The 24,210-nt window shown below is 38.3% G+C and overlaps 1 protein-coding gene across 1 annotated transcript; it reads left to right on the top strand.

Annotated features, from left to right (window-relative positions):
* The first annotated feature begins 3,978 nt into the window (after window positions 1–3,978).
* Window positions 3,979–23,813, top strand: FNTA (farnesyltransferase, CAAX box, subunit alpha). Its single transcript, XM_083353754.1, has 9 exons — window positions 3,979–4,330; window positions 6,336–6,421; window positions 8,617–8,731; window positions 10,235–10,339; window positions 14,707–14,833; window positions 15,359–15,507; window positions 16,879–16,941; window positions 19,896–20,067; window positions 22,460–23,813. The coding sequence occupies exons 1-9, from the start codon at window positions 4,113–4,115 to the stop codon at window positions 22,589–22,591; spliced, it is 1,167 nt and encodes a 388-aa protein (XP_083209880.1). The 5' UTR covers window positions 3,979–4,112; the 3' UTR covers window positions 22,592–23,813.
* Window positions 23,814–24,210: the final 397 nt, after the last annotated feature.

Raw genomic sequence — 24,210 nt, 5'->3', positions numbered from 1 at the left:
TTTAAGATCATTTATTTCCTCTGCATTAACTTTTCTTCTGTTCATTTAAAGCCGAAGCCAAATGTTATTCCTTGAATTGACTGATAATATACACAGAACTTTATTATTTCTCTAAGAAATAATAATTTAGTTTTATCTGTAGCCACATTCAAGCACAATACCTCTCTGGTACTAATAATATACTTTAAAAACTTTTTTATACCTGAAAAAATGATGCTGCTTTAATGAATCACCATGAACAACAGCATATTTATTGTGATTCTTAAAGGGCAACTTATTTTTAAATTTCAGAAATCTGTTGCTAAGTTTGCATTAGCCTAGGCCTGATGTATATCTTCTAAATTATTTTGAAGTGTGCACTTTATCTTGCAGAATACTGTTAACAATCAGCAGTTATAAATCTTTTTATTATAGAATAAGATAAGTGGCATTTAAAATAAATAAATAAAAATAGTTTGTTTCAACTTCTTTTGTTCATGAAAAATTGCAGATGTTTATATTGTAAAACTGTGGATATCATGACAAAGGAGAAAATGAAGAAGGATGAAATTGGTACATAACTTTCAATTCCTGTATTACCGTAGTTACACCATGAAGCTAAGCTAAAATCATATTAGACTGCATGAGTCATTGAGAAAACTAGCTTGAAATATGTTATAAATTCAACATGAATAAAAGTGTAGTCTGTATATATTGTAGATGCTAAATGTGAAACTATATGTGATTGTTGGTTTGGATAGGGGAGATATTGGCTGATCAAATGTGTTTTTGTGGCTGATGTCTAGTTTTAAACAATCAAAAGAACTTTGATATGGTGAACTAAGTGGTACTCTTTGACATGGTACACTAAGAATGAAAATAGATGAATAAATAAATGCTTTGGGACACTTCTCTCATTTTATGTGGATAGGAGAAATAGAATTCTGCTAAGGTTCTGCTCTATTTTAATGTGGCTAATTATACACATGCTTGCTTTGAGTGTATTAATCAAAGTTTATTAATTAAGGTTTTAATGCTTTTTTGCTTTAATGTGTTCTTTTTGTTCTGAGCTGTCCAAGCAATGTATGAAACTTTTTATACATTAAAATGAACTGGAATTGAGCATTTTCATATCCTGTCTATATTTCAGAGACAAATATATAAATCAATGACAATGAAAACAAGTGGAGCTCAAAAGAATAATGTCCTCAGCTTTGACTGAAATACAGAACTCCTCATTTCAGCCCTTACAAACGTGATAATGACGATGTTATCCATTCAGTCATGTTCGGCTCTTGGCAATTTTATGGGCCAGGTCTCTCCACATCTTCCAATCTTGCACTATTTCTTTGAGTTTTTCTACACTCTGGCTGGTGTCAGCTTTGATGGAGTCCAGCCATCATGTTCTTTGGCAGCCTGGTTTGCTTTTATCGCTAACTCTTCCCAACATAACTGCTTTCTCTAGTGAATTCCTCCATAGGGCACAGCCAAAATAAGTGAGATGCAGTTTTGTGGGGGGGAGGGGGGGGTTTCCCCCTTCTAGTGACATTCTCTTTTTCTCTCTGTGCCTTTTACAAATAATGTAAATATGAGCCAATCATATGTTAGTACTGATGTAAGGATTACTGGGTTACTACAGTAATATGTGGGAAACATTTTGTAAACTCTAAAGTGCTGCAGAACTGCAAGATGGCATTCTAACTGTTGAGATTACAAAAATTATAACCCTTTATGTTTTTAAAAGGAATTTGCTAAAAGAAATCTCTTTTCCAACTGTTCTGGCATGCTTCAATCCTAGAAGGAATTCATAGTGAAAGCTTTTATGATACAATGCTCTTCTTCCATCCAGCATTGATTGTATTGTCCTTAGGGACCACCAATTTCATTTTACTGAGGGGACTGGTAGTCTCTTTTCCTGAGATTACTGCCTAGTCCAGGGATAGGCAACCTTGGCTCTTTTATGACTCGTGGACTTCAATTCCCAGAATTCCTGAGCCAGCTGGCTCAAGAATTCTGGGAGTTGAAGTCCACGAGTCATAAAAGAGCCAAGGTTGCCTACCCCTGGCCTAGGCAAACAAACATTGTTCCACCCGGCATGGCCATGCTACATACACCCTAGCATGTCCTTGGATTAAATAGGTTATATAAAAACTAAGGAACAAACTAGGCTTTGTTCCGTTTCTTTAATTGGCTAATTAAAAGGTTACAAATTTGTGTATCTAAGGTTTCGTATGTAATTATAACGGTAAGCACCCAAAATTTGATGATTACAAAATTAATCCTAACCAAAGAAAAGGGAGAAAGAGGGAAGCGTGGGAAGGGAGGAGTCTAAGACACACTCAGGTAGAGGAGGGGTATGGAAGACACACTCAGGTAGAGGAGGGGTATGGAAAAGGGGAAACTGAAAGGATTGGAGGCGAGTCCAAAATTATCTTCTTCAGCACCATCTTTCATATCTGAGCCCGTTCCTCTCTTTGTCCTTTACCCCACTTCTCCATACAGAAGATGACCTTCTGTTTTCTGACTTTCTTCATTTGTTGCTGTTACCTTGCATTAACTCGATGTTAGTGTTTCATGACTGGCTATATACTTTAGCGACCTCTATCAACTCAGCTGCCAAAATATACACTGAAATAAAGGAAAGAAAGAAAGCTTAAACGAGGGTTTATGTTTTTCAAAAGTTACAGTGCAGCAAAACTAAGTTTTATGCTTAATGTTGCTTCTTTGGCAAAACAAAGCTTCGTGGTATATTTCTAGAAGAATGAATGGAATGTCACCCTTGCAGCCACAGTTCATATATATAGGTACAAGATAGAATAGGCATACAATGGTGTTGTGGGTGACTTGTTGGTCCCTGAATGGGAGTCTGCATCTCTCCTGGGCACATGTGAACTGTCAGTGATCTTCTGTCCCTTTCACTATGTATCCTTTTCTTTCTAGATGTGTTCAGGCCTGCTTGTGGAGCACCCTAGGATTTGTCCTCTTCCCCCTACTTTTTATAATCTACATCAGGGGTCTTCAAACTTGGCCCTTTAATGACTTGTGGACTTCAACTCCCAGAATTCCTCAGCCAAGCATGCTGGCTGAAGAATTCTGGGAGTTGAAGTCCACAAGTCATAAAAGGGCCAAGTTTGAAGACCCCTGATCTACATGAAAACCCAAGGAGAGGCCATCTGTCAGTTTGCCAGCCCAATCGTTTTGCAGAATAGGGATCAGCAATGAGGGCAGCACTTATGTGGCTTTGGTTTTCTGTGTGCTAAGATAGCACTTTATCTCAGGCATCTTGAGGAGTCCACCTTTCCCAGAAGAAAATTTGGGAACAAACAGGGGGCAAATGGATGTCACATCTTCCAAATGGAAAATGTTTTTATTCCCAAACATAAGGATTATAATGTTGTGTTCTTACAATCAGACATATACATAAAAAATACAATGGCATTATGGGTAGCAGCTTTGACTGCTTGGGGGGGGGAGGGCAGTGATGAAAATGAATAATGTTGTGCAGCTCCCCCCCCCCCAACATTTTTTCTTAGGGACTGAACCAACATTTACTGAAGAGGTGAACTGCGCAGTCGATCAGAATAAGCAGAAGGACACCGCAGTAGTTGGGCGCTGAGCTCATCTACGAACAAGTTGCGTTTACCAACGGCTCGAGATATAACCAATCTTTTACGGAGAGGCTAGCACAGGGGTAGGCAACCTCGGCTCTTTTAGGACTCGTGGACTTCAACTCCCAGAATTCCTGAGCCAGCCACGCTGAGGAGAAATGGGAGAGGTTTCCATACTGAGCCATGCTGGCTCAGGAATTCTGGGAGTTGAAGTCCACGAGTCCTAAAAGAGCCAAGGTCGCCTATCCCTGGGCTAGCAGAAACAAACCACTGCGATTTTTGCCGTTCTGCGTCTAAGATCTCGCCTGGCGGATTAAATTAGCATGTCCGAGGGAGAAACGCCAGCAAAACCTCAGAATTGTTCTCAAGGGAGGCACCGGGAAGCCCTCTTCGACTCTATATCCAAGCGCAGAGCGGACGCGCAGCCTCTCGCCTTGCCTCGCAACACAGGAACCGGCTGGGGCAAAAGCGCGTCCGCCTGGGATAAAGGAGACCCACATCCGCCGTACAGCCGGCTGCAACTCTATGGTGCAGGAGGGACGGTCATTTGTTTCTTATAGGCTCCTCCAGCTTTGGTTTCTTCCGGGGTGGGCGGAGGCGTGCACGATGATGGCGGACGACGAAGAGAGGGAGAGCCCGGAGGATTGCACCCTTCGGTTGGGGACGGAGACCGAAGCCGCGGGTGACGGAGAGCAGCTGGAGTGCGGAGAACCCTTGGACTCCGCCGGCTACGTGCTGTACAGGTAAAGCTCTCCTCGTCCTCGGCAGAGCCGTCTGAGTAGAAGCCGCTTCCCCGGAACTCGGTTAAGCTGATTTAACTTTCAATGGAAGAGAGTCGCTCAGGGTTGAACGGTGGAGTCCTTGCTACTCTCTTTGAGCTCGTTTCATTACCCGACCATCATCAATGCAGGATTTAACTTGGCTAGTCATTTGGAGACGGCTCGACGTTTTAGGGCGCTCCTTACATTGCTCGGTGTCCTTAATTGAGGCATAACTTCATTGCAAGGAACTTCACTTTGGATTGGGTGGCGTGAGTAGTAGCCATCTAAATCAAGTGAATACTCTCCCTTTCGGAAAAGTGGGGAGATGAAGGGTCAAGTCCGCCTAGGAAAAGCAAGTTCCCCTCTCCAGCCATTCATTTCATTCCAAATCTAGGATATCCAGGTATGCTTGTTCAGCATGGGGAAATGTTTTGAATTGAAATAAATGTTGGAAATAAAAACCGCAGTAGATGCTCCTAGAGAGGAAACAAAAGTGTTTTGTGAAGTTTAAATGCTTAAATCCCCATCCCAAATATAAATTTCCTGGTCTGGAAATTCTTCATTTTAAATATGTTGGGTCTCAGTGGAGAATCCTTTTTGTGACTTGCTCTCTTTTTTTGCCAGAAACAATTAATGTACATAGATAAATTTGGTAGAAATAAAAAACAAATAGTAGAATGTGAAATGGCAGCTTGGACAGAATGAAAAAGTCTATGGCAATAATATAAATTTTAGCAGATGGGCTATATGTAAAAGGAAACAGTCTGGACCTATTTCCAAATGAAAGCAATTTTAGGGGAAAATTTAGGATCTGTACCTCCCACCTCTATTTTTGAAACACTGTTCAGGATGACAGGGCTCTTATACTTTTAACAGTTGCCTAGAAGTCTATTCTTAGTTTTTAGCAAACCATCATATTGTACAGAGGTGAGAAAAGCTGTAAATATCATTATTTCTCCCTAAGCACCTATAGTACTCATAGTACAGAACTACAATCTTTATGCTACATTTCAAGGAATACTTCTATTAAGTTCTCCTTATTAAGCAGTTTTATAGGGACACGGTGGCTCAGTGGGTTAGGACACTGAGCTTGTCGATCAGAAAGTCGGCAGTTTGGCGGGTCGAATCCTGAGGGCTGCGTAACAGAGTGAGCGCCTGTTACTCGTCCCAGCTTCTGCCAACCTAGCAGTTCGAAAGCACATAAAAATGCATGTAGAAAAATAGGGACCACTACGGTGGGAAGGTAACAGCGTTCCGTGCGCCTTTGGCGTCTAGTCATGCCGGCCACATGACCACGGAGACGTCCTCGGACAAGCGCTGACTCTTCGGCTTTGAAACGGAGATGAGCACCGGCCCCTAGAGTCGGAAATGACTAGCACACATGTGCGGGGGAACCTTTACCTTTATCTATAATGGTTTTTAACTTTTAACAGTTACTGGATTGTTTTTACTTGTTGTGAGTCCCCAGAATCGCTTAGATGAGATGTGAGGCTATACAAATGGGATAAACAATAAAAATGAGTCACAGTGCTATCTGTACACACTGTCAATTTTCTTGGATATATTGTTATGTCAAGTTTATATGGTTGGTTTTTTTATTGTTATCCAGCCTCCTGCAACTTGATATTGCCCAAATGTATTAGGCAACATGTCCCAGAATTCTCCTTTGTTTAATCCAACATATCAGTAAGGTACCTAGTTGGGGAAAAGATGCGTTTCCTGTGTTTCTGCAGGTAGGGTTCCTTGTGATGATGCAATCATACATGTTTAATAGAGAGCATAGTAAATAGGAATGTTTACAATATATCAAATTTGTTTTACGTACAAATTCTTCTTTCCTCGTTGCAAGTACAATTCTCAGCAAGGAGCTGTTCTGTACTACAACATACATGAACAAGTCTTTGATATTTAGGAGATATCCTTGAACTATATATTTCTTTTAAATGTTCTTATTTGTTACCTGCTGACTGATCATTTTTTTTTACAGGAACAGGAAAGAATGGGCAGATATTGAGCCAGTTCCTCAAGATGATGGGCCACATCCTGTTGTTCAGATCATATATAGTGAAAAATGTAAGTTTAGAAGAAGTTTGAGAGACCTCAATGGTGGGGATAGTCATGGCAAAATGGCTGTAAAAATGGGTGTCCCTGAATAAATGGACCATCTAAGTTTATCTTCTCAGCTGGTTTTACTCTAACTTGTATTTGTTTAGCCCAGAATCTCTCGCACTCGAGGCTTACTCTCAACATCATCATTCAGCATGGCCGCTTGTGTGTGGAGGGGAGGGATTGTAGTTCAATAACAGTTTTATACTCCTGTTCCTAATTTAGCTTAGTGTGTGTCTTTGCTTTTTGGAGACTGGCATTGTTACTTCATTGTAGTTCTAACTGAGTTGTACTGGCTGACCCATTACTGACCAGTGTAAATTAAAATCACAAATTTTTGCAGGCTTCTGTGTGAGTAAATTCAGCTGAACACTCTGAGCTTGACTTTGGAATAAATTGTTGTAGGATTTTATAATGGTTCATAAGAATCTGGAATTGTGTCATGTGTTTTTCGTTGGAAGCCAAAGATGAAACAGATGATTAGATCATCAAGACATGAAATAAACTAAGATTAGAACTATGCTTGTTATAAGCTATTACATGAGGTTAAAGTTAATTAAAAATTGTATCTACTTATTAAATAATCCTAGAAGTTTGAATGTCATACTTTAAAACTCAATTCAGAAAGGTAAGCTGTTTTTCCATCAGTCAAACGTTAAGTTCAGAGAAATCAACAGAAGCAGATAATTGTATCAGGAAACAATTATATTTGATGAAATGTACTATGTGATACTCAAAAACATCAGAAGACTCCAGGATTCCTATGCTTTATGCAAATTTACTATTAGATAAGTGGTAATTTTTGACCTAGAATTCACTTTATGTGGAAAAAAGAAAGTTACTATGCAATTGGTGTCAATTACCTGGAAACATACCAAGATTTTTTCCTGCCAAAACCACTTGAACATTTTCCCATCAAAACTTTGATGCCCTCACTCTTGCATTTACTAATGTGTTGTGTGGTTGTTCTAGTTGTGTGTTCCACTTATTTCTATATGCAGTTGCTATTACTGTGGTAATCAAAATGGACTTCAATATCTCATCCAACCTTCTTACCGAATAGGAAATTGACATTTTTAACACTAGAAACAAATCTGGACATAGTAAATTGCACCAAAGTTGGTAAAGGATCCTTGGCCTAGGCCAGGGGTAGGCAACCTTGGTTCTTTTATGACTTGTAGACTTCATGCTGGCTCAGGAATTCTGGGAGTTGAAATCCACGAGTCAGAGCCAAGGTTGCCTACCCCTGGCCTAGGATAAACGTAATCTGTGTGCAATGTAAGAAAGAATGCAGATGAAGTTCATGGTGCTGTAATGCATTCCACTATTTGTCTGCCATGATAACCACACACATTAGAACTACATCTGTAGAAAAGACGGAGAAAATGTTTTCATTTTACATAAATAAGAAACAAGGATAAAAACATGTTTGAATAAGGCAATGCTTAAGAATAGGAGATATGAGCACATTTGTCAGTATATTTATAGTACAAAAATTGACACCATACCTCACCACTTATTTTTTCCAGTGTCTCACTTTGTGTAAGTTTGCTTTATATGAGGTTTTCAGAGAACAGAATCTTAACATAAGAAAGGGGATATCTGTATTTGCTCTTCTGGTTTCAATTCTACTTGTTTTTTAGATTATTACCCTACCTTGCTCTGAATGGACTCATGGTGATTTGAAATAAAGATGTGGGGCAAGGGCTGTTTCATGTCTTTGGAAGAATAGTGGGATGGAAGACAAGATAAAAAGAAAAAAAATAGTATATGATAGATGTTGGCAAATCCAGCTGCATGTGTTCAGCTGAAGTTAAAAATGAAAGTAGCCATTGAAGGAGTTCAAGTAAAAGATTCAGAAGATTTGTCAGTCTTCTGGGATAGAAGTGATAAGCAATAAGAGGACAAGAGGAGATGATCTGGAGATGGTGGATTTTGAAGGTACAAGAAAATGAAGGTGAGAGCCAGGAGTCTAGCAGTAAATATTAATAGAGAAGGATGTAGGGAAAAGATACAGAGAGCTATAAAATTAAGGGCACCAGTAATTTGGGCTAAATATGGGGCCTGAAGAAAAAACAGTATTATATCTGAAAAAAATAAGAGTAAATGTAGCGAAGGAAAGCCAAAAACAGATTTGATAAACTTATTTTTTTTCTGCCTAGTTAAAGATGTATATGATTACTTCCGGGCTGTTCTGCAACATGATGAACGGAGTGAGAGAGCTTTCAAGTTAACAGGGGATGCCATTGAACTTAATGCTGCAAACTACACAGTATGGTATGTAGTAATCCTGAGAATTTAATTTCTTGTTCTGTTCCAAAATTCCAAAAGAAGACAATTTTAAAATACTGAGGCCATTCAGATTAGTTGCAAGCTGCCCTTTGGAGTGACATTTGCAAACCTTTTATTTATTTGTTTGTTACAACTACCCTGTTTCTCTGAAAGTAAGGCCTACCCTAAAAATAAGCCCTAGTTTTGGGGTGAGGCCTGCACTTAAAAATCAAGCTAGGGTGGGGGTGAGGGGTTCGATCTGCCCCATGCACCTTGCACCCACTTACCTGCTGGCCCACATTTTCTGAGGCGTCTTCTGCAGCCAGGCCTGCATTTCTCAGTCAGGCCTGCATTTCGGGAAAGGCCACTGCAGCCAAGAACCGAGCTGTGGATTGAATCCATAGCTCAGTACTCGGCTGCAGAAGCCTTCCAGAAAGGTCTGACTGCGAAATGCAGGCCACAATGCTCTTTTGGCCGCAGAAGAAGTGGACCGGCTGGGCAGGGCTGTCGGTGCAGGAAGTGAGTAAAAAAGACACTACTACCACCCCTGAAAATAAGACCCGGTGCCTCTTTTGGAGGCAAAAAAAGAAAGAAAGAGACCCAGTCTTATTTTTGGGGAAACACGGGATATTGTGTGCCATCTACCCAAGTGACTCTAGGTTTGAATGAATGAATGCTTTATTTGGCCAAGTGTGATTAGACACAGAAGGAATTTGTCTCTTGTGCAGAGGTTCTCAGTGTACATGCAAAGCAACAGAATAATCATTATCATAATAATACCAATAAGAGTGGGGAGTAAAGAAGATAAAGATAATAATACTACAGCTATACTACATGGGTAAATACACAGTGGTTTGTAGGTGGTTTATAAGTGAACAGTTTTATGATAAGTTTGGAAACTGAACAAAATGATACGGACTTATTACAAAGTTACAAACCATCTAGAACTTTAGACAGTTCAAAAAGCTAAGTCATAACACACAAAAAGCTTACCGTAATTATCGTCACAATAGCAAAGTCAGTGAAAATTTTAAAAAAATCTTAAACTGAACAGACTGCTTAGCACAGAGTTATTTTCTTTATTTGGATGGGTTCTATTTATTTGAGGCTCATGTTCTTACCAATTGGACACAGTTCATTTTTCAAGTCAAAGAGCTTATCCAGGAAGGGTGTATTACACCTTTATAGCAAAAATTCATCAATGTGAGATGGTCTTTAATGCTGTCAGATCGCAACTTCTGTCACTCCTAACCATTGTGGGTTTGGGTTGATAACTTGGTGAGTTCAGCAAGAACTGATGGGACATCTCTGAAATGTAGCAAATGTAGCATCTTCCCATCTTACAGATTTCGGGGTCTGATTTTCAATGAAAAAAATGCCCATTCAGAACTATTATTTATTTGGAAGCAATCGATTTTGAAGTACTGACAGTAAGAGAGAGTAATATGAGGAAGCAGCTGAACTTAATGTCAGGAATGCCTGCCCTTTTTTTTATTTTCCCCCTTGTAGGCATTTCCGTAGGGTACTTCTTCAGTCTTTGGAGAAAGACTTAAATAAGGAACTCAGTTACATCACCACTATCATTGAAGATCAGCCAAAGAATTACCAAGTCTGGTAAGTGTAGCTTCTTTGATAACAAAAGTTATTTCCTACGTATGGAAATGTTTGATTGCTTGTGGTTTTCCCCTCTGAATAGATAGTGCAGATTTGTTGCACAGAGACTGTTAAGCAGAATTTCAGCATGGTTATAGAAAGAGTTCTTTAAGCTGCAGATTTTATTGGTACGATGATATCGATTCCCACGTGGTGGTCTTGGTTTTTGAAAGAGAAAAAATAAACAATGGCAAGATGATATTATGTTGGCTATGCTTTGTATGTTGTGCTCGAACAATGTGATGCAAATAATTACAGTTACTGCTGGAGCAAAACAAAGCAGACTTATCTAAGATGCAGGGGCTGCATCTGCCAAGCAGAAAAATACAGCAGGGGATCCACAACAGCAACAGCTCAGTGATTCTACTGCTGTGCTTTGTTGGATAACTTGTCTTTGTGTTTTCATATGCTTGGGTGTTCTCTCTTACGCACCATTGCCACACTTCTTGTGCAACAGGTTTTATTAGCCATGTAATTATCAACTCAAGAGGCAATTTAACTGGGTATAGCATATATTTGCAGGCATTTCTGAGGCATTAAATGATAGTTTGGGCAAGTGAACAAGCTATTGTAAAGCTATCATTAGAAGGGAAAGTTTCTTACATCTAGTGTCAATTAAAACATATTTTTAGTGGATACATTCAAGTCACTTTGTCAAATGTTATTAGAACTCAATCTCTGCTGAGCTAACAATCCTTTTATTCACACAATTCAGTTAACCTGGTTAGTGAATAAAATCATTTTCTGGGTTGGCACAGAACACTTGGTCATAAACTATTGAAATAAACTGGGTTTATCTAACCCACAAATACAGCATTTCTTAAAGTGTGGTCCTAGGCTCCCAGGATCCTCCTAAGAGACTGCAAAATCAAATTGGTTTTCCAGCTTATGTTAAAAAATAGGTAAAGGTAAAGGTTCCCCCGCACATGCGTGCTAGTCGTTTCCGACTCTAGGGGCCGGTGCTCATCTCCGTTTCAAAGCCGAAGAGCCAGTGTTTGTTCGAGGACGTCTCCGTGGTCATGTGGCTAGCATGACTAGACGCCAAAGGCGCACGGAATGCTGTTACCTTCCCACTGTAGTGGTCCCTATTTTTCTACTTGCATTTTTGCATGCTTTCGAACTGCTAGGTTGCCAGAAGCTGGGATGAGTAACAGGCGCTCACTCTGCTACGCGCCACTCGGGATTCGACCCGCCAAACTGCCGACCTTCTGATCGACAGGCTCAGCGTCCTAATCCACTGAACCACCGCGTCCCGTTAAAAAATAAGACAGTTCCGGTGGCGACGCGACGTCGAAAGACAGCCGTTTTCGGGCTGCCCGCTCCGCAGCTGTGTTTTTCTATCGTAAACAGTGCCTATCAGCTGTTTAGATGGATTTGAAGCCCCCTCCTCGGGAGAAGAGGAGGGGGTGAGGCCCCAGGTAGGGGTTGAGCTCTCCGGGGCCACCTGAGCTGAGAGCTTGGGCGGCTGAAGGATGAGCCCCCCGAAGCCTGGGTTGCTCCGAGCTGCGCAGCGCCTCTGCTCTGGGATTCTTGGAGCAGAGCCAGGCGTTAGCAACCACCCCTGCCAAAAGGAAATACTTTTGATTATCAAGATGCAGGCGGTCAAGATACAGGAGGTCAAGATACAGGAGGTCAAGATACAGGAGGTCAAGGTGAAGTGGACTCTTTATTTTTACTCTCTAGCTCAATGGATTTTATAGCTTTAAAGTGAAAGTGCGTAATAAGTGAAAGTGGGGGAAGATGGCGGCTAAAACTTCTAAAGCTCTTCGGAATGCGGGGTCTTCCCTGGTGCATGAGACCTCACTGCAGGCTTTGCTTCCTCCTGCATCTCTCCCGGTATTGACGCTTAAGGATTTACAAGACGCTCTTGGAAAGCACGCACAACTGATGTCTGATATGATGGATGAAAAGTTGAAAAAGCTGGAGGAGAAATTGGAGGAGAAAATGGAGGAGAAAATGGAGAAATTGGAGAAGAAGATGGAAGAGAAGCTGAGAGCAATGAGGGTGGATATCTTGTCTAAGGTTGTATCCGTAGCTGAATGTGTGCTACAGCTGGATATAAAAGTGGAGGATCTCAGTCAAAAGAACTCTATATTAGAAGCAAAGGTATTAGAAAATGAAAATATAAGGGATAAAATGGATGAAGAATTGAGCCTTGTTCAGTATAATCAGATGCAGAATGCTATTAGAATTAGGGGTTTAAAGGAGAATGGTAAAGAAGATTTAAAGCAGCTGATTTCTGAGGCTCTGGAAGGGGTACTGGGCCAGTCAGCATCTGAAATTGAGGGAAATATGGACAAAGTTTTTCGTGTAAATTCATGGATTGCAAGACAGAGGAAGTTGCCCAGAGATGTGGTGGTCTATTTTACAAAGAGAGTAATTAGAGATGAAGTCATTCAAGCTGCTTATGATACTAATTTGGTAGTGGCTGAGCAAGAAGTTTTGGTTTTAAAAGAGATTCCTCCGAAGATCCTAAGGAGAAGGAAAGATTTCGCATTTCTAGTACAGGAACTTAAGAAACGTGATATTAAGTTCAGATGGGAGATTCCAGTTGGGTTGGTGACAACGTACGAAGGTAAAAGACATCGTTTGGTTACTGTGGCTCAGGCACGTGATTTTTATAGTAATGTGTTAAAAGCAACCCCCCTATCATTTTTGGAAGTTGCAAAAGGACACGGTGTGGGAAAGTTTCAAGATGTTGCAGACAGACAGACAGAGGACAATGCTGGTGGAGGGGTTCAAGCTACAGTCTCATCGGTTGCTGCAGGAGGCCAGAAGATGACGCGTGCCGCCCTAAGAAGAGCGAGACGAGAGCAAGAGCAAGACCAGCGGAAAGTTATGGAATCTTCAAAGTGTGCTTACAATGAAGATGTAGGAGGAGAGCGGTCTAAAGAAGTTTTGGGGGTCATGACAGAGGTGCTCCAAAAGTTTTGGGGCGTTAAGATTGCTGATTAAATTTTTAGATTAGAATGTCAATGGAGTAAAATTATTATAGAGGAGAAAGAAAGTTTTTTTTCTTTTTTTTAAATATTTTATACAATTTAAGATTGATGTTATTTGCTTGCTAGAAAAGTATATTAGGGTTACAGACTTAAAGTATGTGTTGAACTAAGAGTGGGTATGTAAGCTCCTAATTAATAACAAGTTGTCTTAGAGATTGCTTAAAAAATCTTTTTTATATATATACTCTTTTTATTTGAACTTTTATTTGAACTTAAGGATGATTTGGAACTGTGAGACATTTGCCGTGATACACACAAGAACTATTTTAGATTATAGTTTAGTTTGGTTGGAGATTATTAAGATTAACAGAGATAAGCGCTTTTGGTGCGTAACTGAGAATTTGTTTGGAAATTAGAGAAAGGTGGGAGAATGCAAATAGCAGGTGAAAGTTTTTTTTTCTTTTCCCTTTTTTTTTTTTGAAATTAATATGAATAAGGACTGGGATTAAGAAAATTTATTTTGAGTAAAGATCTTTTTTTGTTTTCCTCTTTTTCTTCTCTACTTTATTTGTAATATTAATATTGTTTGTACTCATTTTATATGAGCTAGAGAGAGATAGAATTTATAGTTTATTGTTGATAATATAGGGGTGTTTATGTTTGTTTTTTGATTTTATGCCCTGTATTTAGCTCTGGGAAGTCGGGGGGGGGGGAGGGAGTGGGGGAGAGGGATAGGGGGGGATTAAAGTCAAAATGTATTGTAAAACTTTTTAAATAAAAAAATAAATAAGACAGTATTAAAATCCCATCAAGCAACCATGAGAATCAGAACAACATACAATTCATACAAACAAAAACTTTTAAAAGTGGGAAGAGGTCTTGGGAGAAAAAAAATCCCTGCACTAATATACAAATCCTAATATACATGACCACGGAGACGTCCTCAGACAAGCGCTGGCTCTTCGGCTCTGAAACGGAGATGAGCACCAGCCCCTAGAGTCGGAAACGACTAGCACGCATGTGCAGGGGAACTTTACCTTTTACATCTCTAGGAGCTGGCTGAAAGAGCTCCCTGCCAAAGGATTTCAGCTTTGTGTCTGCTTGCATGGAACTGAAATCCTTTGCGTCTGCTTGCATGGAGCTTGGCAGGGAGTTCTTTCAGCCAGTTCCCAGAGGTGTCTTCTTGGCAGGCAGTAGCAGCTTGCAACATTCCCTGCTGGCTTTGTCGTTGACTTTCTGGGGAAGCTAGCAGAGAAGACTGCAAATGGTGATCACATGATTGGCGTGCTTGGCAAATGGCTGTAAGTACAAACAGGTTACCAAGCAACCTGACCGCACTTAAAAAACACACACTAACAACTATTCTTTAACATTCTTGAATTTTAGGCACCACCGGCGAGTTTTGGTAGAGTGGTTGAAGGACCCATCGCAAGAACTTGAATTTATTGCAAGCATTCTTAACCAGGATGCCAAGAATTACCATGCTTGGCAACATAGACAATGGGTCATTCAGGTATTTTTCTGTGGCTCTTATTAACAATTGCGCATTGTGATCCTGAGCAGGAAATGTATGAAAGGAAAAGTTGAAGTTTTTGTTTTGCTTTATTTTTCCCCCAAAAAGAAACAAATGGCAGTCGTTCATTTATCTGCTGAGAAAGTGAAGTGATATCTATGGATGCTTTGTGAATCCCATTATGTCATTTATAACGGAAGATTGAGGAACTGATTTTTTGTGTTTTGATAATCGCATTAATATGCTTCAGACAGATCAAGTTGTTAGTGCACCTCCATGATACTTTTCCCTATAAATGGTATACAAGGTATACAGTATAATAAATACCTAACATGTAGTGTATGGTTTATATGGTTTGACGTCTCAGATCTGGTATCAAGATGGTCATATTGTTATTTCTGTAATTGCTATGTGAGAATGCATGTTCACTAACTCTTAAATCTATAATTGTATCAGGAACTAATGGAAATGAGATAATTTTCCTAATACAGTCTCTTAGTGTTTCCTTCAATTTTATATGTTTAGGAATTTAAGCTGTGGGATGATGAATTGCAGTATGTTGAGGAACTTTTGAAAGAAGATGTCAGAAATAACTCCGCCTGGAACCAAAGATACTTTGTGATTTCAAACACATCTGGTTACAATGATCCTGCTGTTCTAGAAAGAGAAATTCAGTATGTAATGTTTTAGTTGGTTTTATCTTATACCATGAATACAAGGGTGTACAACTATACATGTTGTATATTGTATGGAGAATTTTGTATACATGTCCCCAGTGGACTTTTAGAATCCTTTCGCTACCTTAAGCACTGTGTACTCTAATTTGGGATTATGGCCACTTCAGTTTTATATCTTGCTATAACCATATCCCAAGAAGAGAGGTAATCCAGAACTCTAGAACTACAAAATATATTTTAAGAAAATCCCTATCCTTCTGGAAAGTATTCCTAAAAGAGCCCAAATAAGCTCATGGAATTGGAAAGAAATGAAAAAAAACAAACCTGAGAATATAGCATGATATGACAGCAAACCTGGAATTTGCAACATAAACTTCATATTGTAAAAAAAGAGTTGTTTTTGTTTAAAAAAATTGGAAATACTTTGGGCATTATGTACCTTGTGATATAAATCTACTTGATGTATGGTTTATCTCTCCTTTAACTATATAGGAAATGCTTTGATTCATAAATGTATCTATCATTAGGAGTAACTCTGAAACAAAAAAAAAATGTCCAAAGTATGAAACAGAACAGCCCCATGGATTATTGCATTAGTGGAATAAACCTTAAAACATTTCCATGATAAGGAACTAGGTGAATATAAAATAACCCCCTTTTTTCTTTTGTGTTTTAATAATACAGTAATCCATGCTGAGTACTGTCTGGATTAAAATTATCCTAGGAGATTGTTTCAAAAAATATTAAACTATGTCCAACCAATGACAATATAGGGATGGAATTGTGCCTACTGTTGGCTAAAGCTGTCAATCTCCATAAATTGGAGAATTGTTTTAAGGTAACTGCAAGATGACAGACTCCCTGAAGCATGCGCAAAATTCTCTGGATTGCTGTTGTAAACTTAGAATGTTTTATGTCTAATATCCATAAACAAAATCAGTGTTTCACTCAATAATAGCTTGATGTGTGTGTGTGTGTGCGCGCGTGCCATTCAGGATATTTAAGAGCCTTGGTGGAGCAGTGGGCTGATGCCTCCTTAAGTAACACCAGCTGCCTGCAATTAGTGCAGGTTCGCATCCCACCAGGCTCAAGGTTGACTCAGCCTTCCATCCTTCAGAGGTAGGTAAAATGAGGACCCAGATTGTTGGGGGCAATTAAGCTGACTTTGTAATAATGCCGCTTGGGGGGGTGTATGAAAGCCCTAATAAGCAGGCATATACATAGAATGAAGGCTACTGCTAAGCTTGTAAGCCGCCCTGAGTCTTCGGAGAAGGGCGGGATATAAGTGGAATTAAAAAAATATATGCTACCTTGACATATACACAGTTATTCCATAGTTTCCTAATCTGATTTGTTTTTCCTTTTCAGGTACACCCTAGAAATGATCAAGCTGGTACCTCATAATGAAAGTGCCTGGAACTACCTGAGAGGGTGAGATAGTTTTACTTACATGTTTAATGCCGCTGTATCTTACAAATTTAATGCACATAAAGAAGGGTAGAATCAGGTACCTGCTCAGGATTCACATAAGAATATTATTGCTTTGTCATTGTTGTTAAAGTGGGGTGATTGTTTTTACTTTTTTGATCGGGAAAAAAAATGCCTGAAAGTTTGTGGCCAAACCGATGCAGTAGAAGTCACTATTTTGTTTCACTAAACAAAATGCATTTTGATGGTGAGAGGAGATGCAAATTTCTTGCACTCTCTGAAGACTGGCAAATCCAGAAACAAACTGTTCAAAATTGTCATTTTAGTATTTTTAATAATAAATAGGGTTTCCTTGGGGGGGGGGAAGTGGGTGGGTTTGGGGTGGGAGGGATTTGGGGATATATTGTAAAATTTTGTTTTTGTAAAACTTAAATAATAAATAAATAAATAAATAAATAAATAAATAAATAAATAAATAAATAAATAAATAAATACAGGGAGTGCAGAATTATTAGGCAAATGAGTATTTTGACCACATCATCCTCTTTATGCATGTTGTCTTACTCCAAGCTGTATACGCTCGAAAGCCTACTACCAATTAAGCATATTAGGTGATGTGCATCTCTGTAATGAGAAGGGGTGTGGTCTAATGACATCAACACCCTGTATCAGGTGTGCATAATTATTAGGCAACTTCCTTTCCTTTGGCAAAATGGGTCAAAAGAAGGACTTGACAGGCTCAGAAAAGTCAAAAATAGTGAGATATCTTGCAGAGGGATGCAGCACTCTTAAAATTGCAAAGCTTCTGAAGCGTGATCATCGAACAATCAAGCGTTTCATTCAAAATAGTCAACAGGGTCGCAAGAAGCGTGTGGAGAAACCAAGGCGCAAAATAACTGCCCATGAACTGAGAAAAGTCAAGCGTGCAGCTGCCAAGATGCCACTTGCGACCAGTTTGGCCATATTTCAGAGCTGCAACATCACTGGAGTGCCCAAAAGCACAAGGTGTGCAATACTCAGAGACATGGCCAAGGTAAGAAAGGCTGAAAGACGATCACCACTGAATAAGACACACAAGCTGAAACGTCAAGACTGGGCCAAGAAATATCTCAAGACTGATTTTTCTAAGGTTTTATCGACTGATGAAATGAGAGTGAGTCTTGATGGGCCAGATGGATGGGCCCGTGGCTGGATTGGTAAAGGGCAGAGAGCTCCAGTCCGACTCAGACGCCAGCAAGGTGGAGGTGGAGTACTGGTTTGGGCTGGTATCATCAAAGATGAGCTTGTGGGGCCTTTTCGGGTTGAGGATGGAGTCAAGCTCAACTCCCAGTCCTACTGCCAGTTTCTGGAAGACACCTTCTTCAAGCAGTGGTACAGGAAGAAGTCTGCATCCTTCAAGAAAAACATGATTTTCATGCAGGACAATGCTCCATCACATGCGTCCAAGTACTCCACAGCGTGGCTGGCAAGAAAGGGTATAAAAGAAGGAAATCTAATGACATGGCCTCCTTGTTCACCTGATCTGAACCCCATTGAGAACCTGTGGTCCATCATCAAATGTGAGATTTACAAGGAGGGAAAACAGTACACCTCTCTGAACAGTGTCTGGGAGGCTGTGGTTGCTGCTGCACGCAATGTTGATGGTGAACAGATCAAAACACTGACAGAATCCATGGATGGCAGGCTTTTGAGTGTCCTTGCAAAGAAAGGTGGCTATATTGGTCACTGATTTGTTTTTGTTATGTTTTTGAATGTCAGAAATGTATATTTGTGAATGTTGAGATGTTCTATTAGTTTCACTGGTAAAAATAAATAATTGAAATGGGTATATATTTGTTTTTTGTTAAGTTGCCTAATAATTATGCACAGTAATAGTCACCTGCACACACAGATATCCCCCTAAAATAGCTATAACTAAAAACAAACTAAAAACTACTTCCAAAAATATTCAGCTTTGATATTAATGAGTTTTTTGGGTTCATTGAGAACATGGTTGTTGTTCAATAATAAAATTAATCCTCAAAAATACAACTTGCCTAATAATTCTGCACTCCCTGTAAATAGGGTTTCCTTCCCTGGGATTTTCTGGAACCATACATACATACCCTGTTCTGCATGAAAAGGGTTTTCCATAGGAAAAATTATAAGTACAGTATATTTATTCAGAGAATGTCCTGGTAACAGTTCCAATAAAAGGAACTTACAAAGCAAATAGTAGCAGTTTAATGTACTGGTTAAGATGCTTGCCTAGAAAGTGGGAGACCATGAATTCTAGTCCTCCTTTAGGCAGGGAAGTTACTTTTGGCCAGTCATTCTCTCTGAGCTTGACCCAATGCATAGGGAAGTTGTTATGGGGAAAATAGGTGAAAGCATTATGTACATCACCTTGAGTACAGAACAAAGGTGGGATGTAAATTGCATGATAAATAAAAATAAATGTTCAATCAGCTAACAGCACAGAGCATGGTTTTTAAAAAAATTCTTTTCTTTTATATACTGGGTAGGTTGTATCCTTTCCATAGCCAAACTAGAGTAGTATAACTTCTTTTAATGCTTAAAATACTGCAGTAATATAGCTGACTAATTTTAGGCCCTGGATTTCATGGTCCTTCCATTAAAAGATCACATTTCATCACTTAATGCATCCCTCAGAAATTTCAGCAAGTGGGCAGAGGTTCTGTCCATGAGGAAAGGTAGGGTTTATGTTTTAAGAGTTGAATGAAGTATGAGGGGAAAGCACAGCTGCTGAATTTTAATTAAGCATTTAATTAATTAAAACCCAAGCAATACCTCCTTGCTTGATTCCATCCTTGTGTTCTTCCTTCTGCTATTAAGATGAGCAAGCAGAACACGAGACTGGAGCTAGGATCTCTATGCTTCTAGAATGATTACATTTTTAAAAAATGGCAAGGTGATTGAAATTTTAATATGAGTTTCATGAAACTTTTTCGTTTCAGGATTTTGCAAGATCGTGGCCTTTCAAAATATCCAGACCTGCTAGAACAGCTACTGGAATTGCAGCCAAGTCATAATTCCCCTTATCTAATTGCCTTCTTGGTGGACATATATGAAGACATGTTAGAAAACCAGTGTGAAAACAAGGAAGACGCTCTCAACAAAGCATTAGAGGTTAGTTCTTTAAAGCTTAAAGTTCTTTATAGTAGCTATCCCCAGCCTGGAGTCTTTTAACAGAAGTTATAGTAAAAAAAAATTTACAATTCAACATTTTATTAATTTATCCAAATATAAAATACCAAAGAAAATAACGAGGAAATAAGGGAGGAAAATGGGGAAAGTGTAGGGCAAAGAGAAAAAAAACAAGTAAAACCATTGACTTCCGACACTTTTTGGTGCAGTAGAATAAGATAATAACATCAAACCTCCACTTTTTACTTTTATATAATAACAATATAAACTAACCATTTCTGTAACAACAAACCTATATAATTGGCAGACCAAAATCAAAGTTTTGTTATTTTCCACCTCAAGCACAAATTCCAAAAGTGGTTTCCAAGTAGAAACAAAAGTAATGGTGTTTTTCTTTTTCTTTAATCAAAGCAATCAATTTAGCCATCTCTGCTAACTCCATCAACTTTTGCAGTCATTCATCTATTGTGGGAATCAAAGTGTCCTTCCATTTTTGTGCATAAAACCATCTTGCTGCCGTCAACATATGTAACCATCAAAGTCCCACATTTTTTTTCCAAGCCTTTTTCCATTAAACCCCAAAGAAGAATTTCTGGTTTTATCTTTATATTCACTTTAAGAATCTTCTGCATTAAAATATGAATCCTATTCCAATATTTCTTTCCTTTATCACATGCCCACCGTAAATGATAAAAAGTCCCTTCTTTACATTTGCATTTCCAACATTCATTTGAAATATCTTTATACGGTCTTGACAACTTGTTTGGTGTTAAACACCGATAATCATCTTATAAAAATTTTCTTTTAAATTATAATTTACATTTTAGACCTTTCATCCACATATTCTCTCATTGTTCAAGCATTACTGTATCCAAAGTTCCTTGCCCACTGAATCATACAATGAGAAGTTACAGGAAGTTTTCATAATCTCCATCAAGCATGGTCAGTGCTGTTTCTGGATAGAGAGATAAGACCATTGAAGTCAACATCTCGGCGGGGTGTGTGTCTCAAAATCATAGCAGGCTCCTTGTGTGTGTTTGTGAGTGCATTATGTCTGTGTGCCTAGTGGTGGTATTAAAGAAACAGAAATATTCAGAGCTGACTTCAAATTATCAATACTGGTGCATTGAGTGCACATACGGTTGACTTTTTAAATGCTTTTTTAAAAAAAATGAAAGCTAAGTCGCAAACTATAATTTATTCAGAACTGTATTTTCAAAAGGATGAAGAAAATGACATGCTCATTCATGTAGTGTGTTATATTCTTACTGTTGTTGATTTCATGCATACCAATTACCATGGTGTTTTATGTCAAGTATAATAAAATAATCATTTGGCCATAGAAATATCAGAGAATAAATGCTTCTTTTCCCATATATTATTTCACTTCAACTTAGTTCCATTCTAAAAGTAATTTCTGGTATCAGAATTAATTGCCATTTGCTTCAACCTGTCAACACATAGGTGGTAGGATTAGAAAGATTGCCTTTCAACTGGATGCTGTGTTAGAAGGCTGCATTTCATTTAACGTTAAAGAGGCCTGATCTTATAATTTATTTAAAAATCAAGCTAATTTACCAGATTATCTGAAGAAAATATTGTGTTCTAAAAGCTTTGATAAATATTTTCAATCCCAAAACTTATTTGAACAGTGCTATCAACATTTTGAAAAAACATATTCCTGACTTAAGTGTTCGTAAGCTAAATACATGGAGAACAAGAAAATGGAAGGGAAGTAAACATAGACTAAAACGTAGAATGCAGAGGGGGAATATTCATTGCAGCTGTCGCTGATTTGGTTATGCTATTATAAAATAGCATGCAGATTTTGATAGTGGCACTACCAAATAAGATGACGAGTATTTATAATAACTCTTTTCACTTTAGTTATGTAGTTAAAAATTGCCATCTTCTAGCATAATATTGGTGTTATGCTACAGTGATCCAATTATATTTCAAAGAACATTGTGTCTTCTTTTTCATTGTAGATGTTTTATTTTGTTCACAAATCAATTAAAATGGTTTAATTTATTATTATAAGCATTATAAGAAGTTTCAGGGACTAAACTGAAAGAAGCCTAGAATAAAACAGTTAAGTATTTAATATTGGAGAATTCAGAGTGAATACTGTTACCCAATTCACTGGCTTTGTCTTTTACTCCTGCTTATTTAATTTACTGTATAATCTATAGTATATAAATTTTAATTACTGTATAATTTATAGTAGCATCTCCTGCTTTATTGTAAGATCTCAATAAAGGCTTCCTGCCTTCCTTTCTTTCTTCCATCCATCCATCCATCCATCCATCCATAAAACACTGTGCATACTGAAGGGAATATAAACATAAGTAACTTATTATTTTCTTTTTCGTAGTTATGTGAAATCCTCGCTAAGGAAAAAGACGTTATACGAAAAGAATACTGGGGATATATTGGAAGATCCCTTAAGAATAAATATAGCCCAAATGAGGAGCAGACTGTGCCAACAGAAAATGATCAGCATTAATTTCATGTGAAGGAGGAAATGATGCAGCATTCAGCTTCTGTGCATTTTACAAAATCTCTAAACTCTGCTGGCAATTAATAGAGTGTTCCCTTCTTTCCAAAGTATGTTGTAACTATACATTAATTGCAGAGGTATTGCTTCTAACCACATTGAGAGTGCAAAGTGTTCTGCATAACAAACTGACCCACAGTTATTGCTGCTACACACATTAGCTATGGGGTAATTAAAGCACTGTGTGTTCAAAAAACACTTTGTAATTACTTGATTTGTATCAGAAAGAAATTTGTTTTTCTATTCCGTACGTGAATAACACTGTACAACCAATTCTACTATCCTAAATTTTAAAGTGGCCCTTCTTCTTATAAAGTAAGTGCGTGCATGTGAGACTCTGAATGTATTTGGACTGCAAAGAACTGCTTTATAGTGGACGCACAGGCTAATTTAAGTTACAGTATGAAGAATATGCGGTAGTACATTGGAGCAGCTATGCAACACTATGTTTTCATTGTATCCAACTAGTGCCATCAATAATTTGTCAAAAAGATATAAATACTATACTTGTACAAGAACGGCTTTGTTCTATTTTCTGGAGCAAGGATATCAGAATGGGGCCATAGTGAGGGTTTTCAGTATGGTCATGGCTCTGTATACAGATTATTAAATCACCTGTATATCTACAGAGGAAATATTTTTTGACAATAGGTTGACCCAGTTAAGTCTTTATCTCTGTTTTCCTGGCTGGTTTCTTGCAAGTGGGGAATATTTGTACCTTGGAATGTATTTAAGATAGGGATAGCTATATCTACGCATACACATGTACAGTGCATTATTTTAATATTTAAGGCCAATTCACCAATGCCATAATAATTGTTTCTAGTTTTTCCCAGTTGTTTCTGAAACCAGGATGGCCAGATTAGGATGGTCCTGCATTCAGATTTATTTTAAAAAATGGTTTAATTCTTTCAAAAAAAAACCCTGTGCAAATTAAGAAGATTACGAGTGGAACCAGTTAAAAACAAATAAAACTCCATCTATTTTTAACACTTGAATTCAACAGGGATTCAAAATGATCTACAAGCTAAGTAACCAAAGTTCTCTTTGTGAATGAACCTGTCAGTTTTGCTTTTTTTCATTCATGTTCTTAAACCTTCAGCATTTTTTTTTCTGTTAATGAAGAATTGTACAAACTTTTTTGTGAAATAAACTGAACAAATATACCTTTCCTCAATTTATAGCTAAATACATGATATAATAATAAATGAAAACGTTACTTGGATCGATTTGACTTACTTTACTTGGGAAGCCTTTTAAGGTTTCATTTTGATGCAGTAAATGCACATAGTCCTCGATTTACGGTGTCTGAATTTTGATCGCATGACCATGTTGATGTCATAAATGTGAAAACGGCCGTACGTCACTTTTTTCAGTGAACAATCACTAAACAGACTGTTGTAAATTGAGGACTACCAATATTCTGCATGCCACTTTACAGTGACAATCCTGAGCTGTTTTTTGTACATAATCCTGCCTTTCCACTAAGATCTTACTATTCCAATTCTAGAAATCAGAGAAAGAGTGCCGTCCACAAGAAAACAGCTCAAGCTTCATTACTGCATTGT

This window comes from Vipera ursinii (assembly GCF_947247035.1).
Source record: "Vipera ursinii genome assembly, chromosome: 2".
NCBI classification, from domain to species: domain Eukaryota; kingdom Metazoa; phylum Chordata; class Lepidosauria; order Squamata; family Viperidae; genus Vipera; species Vipera ursinii.
This window is presented reverse-complemented; position numbering and strand designations above follow the sequence as displayed.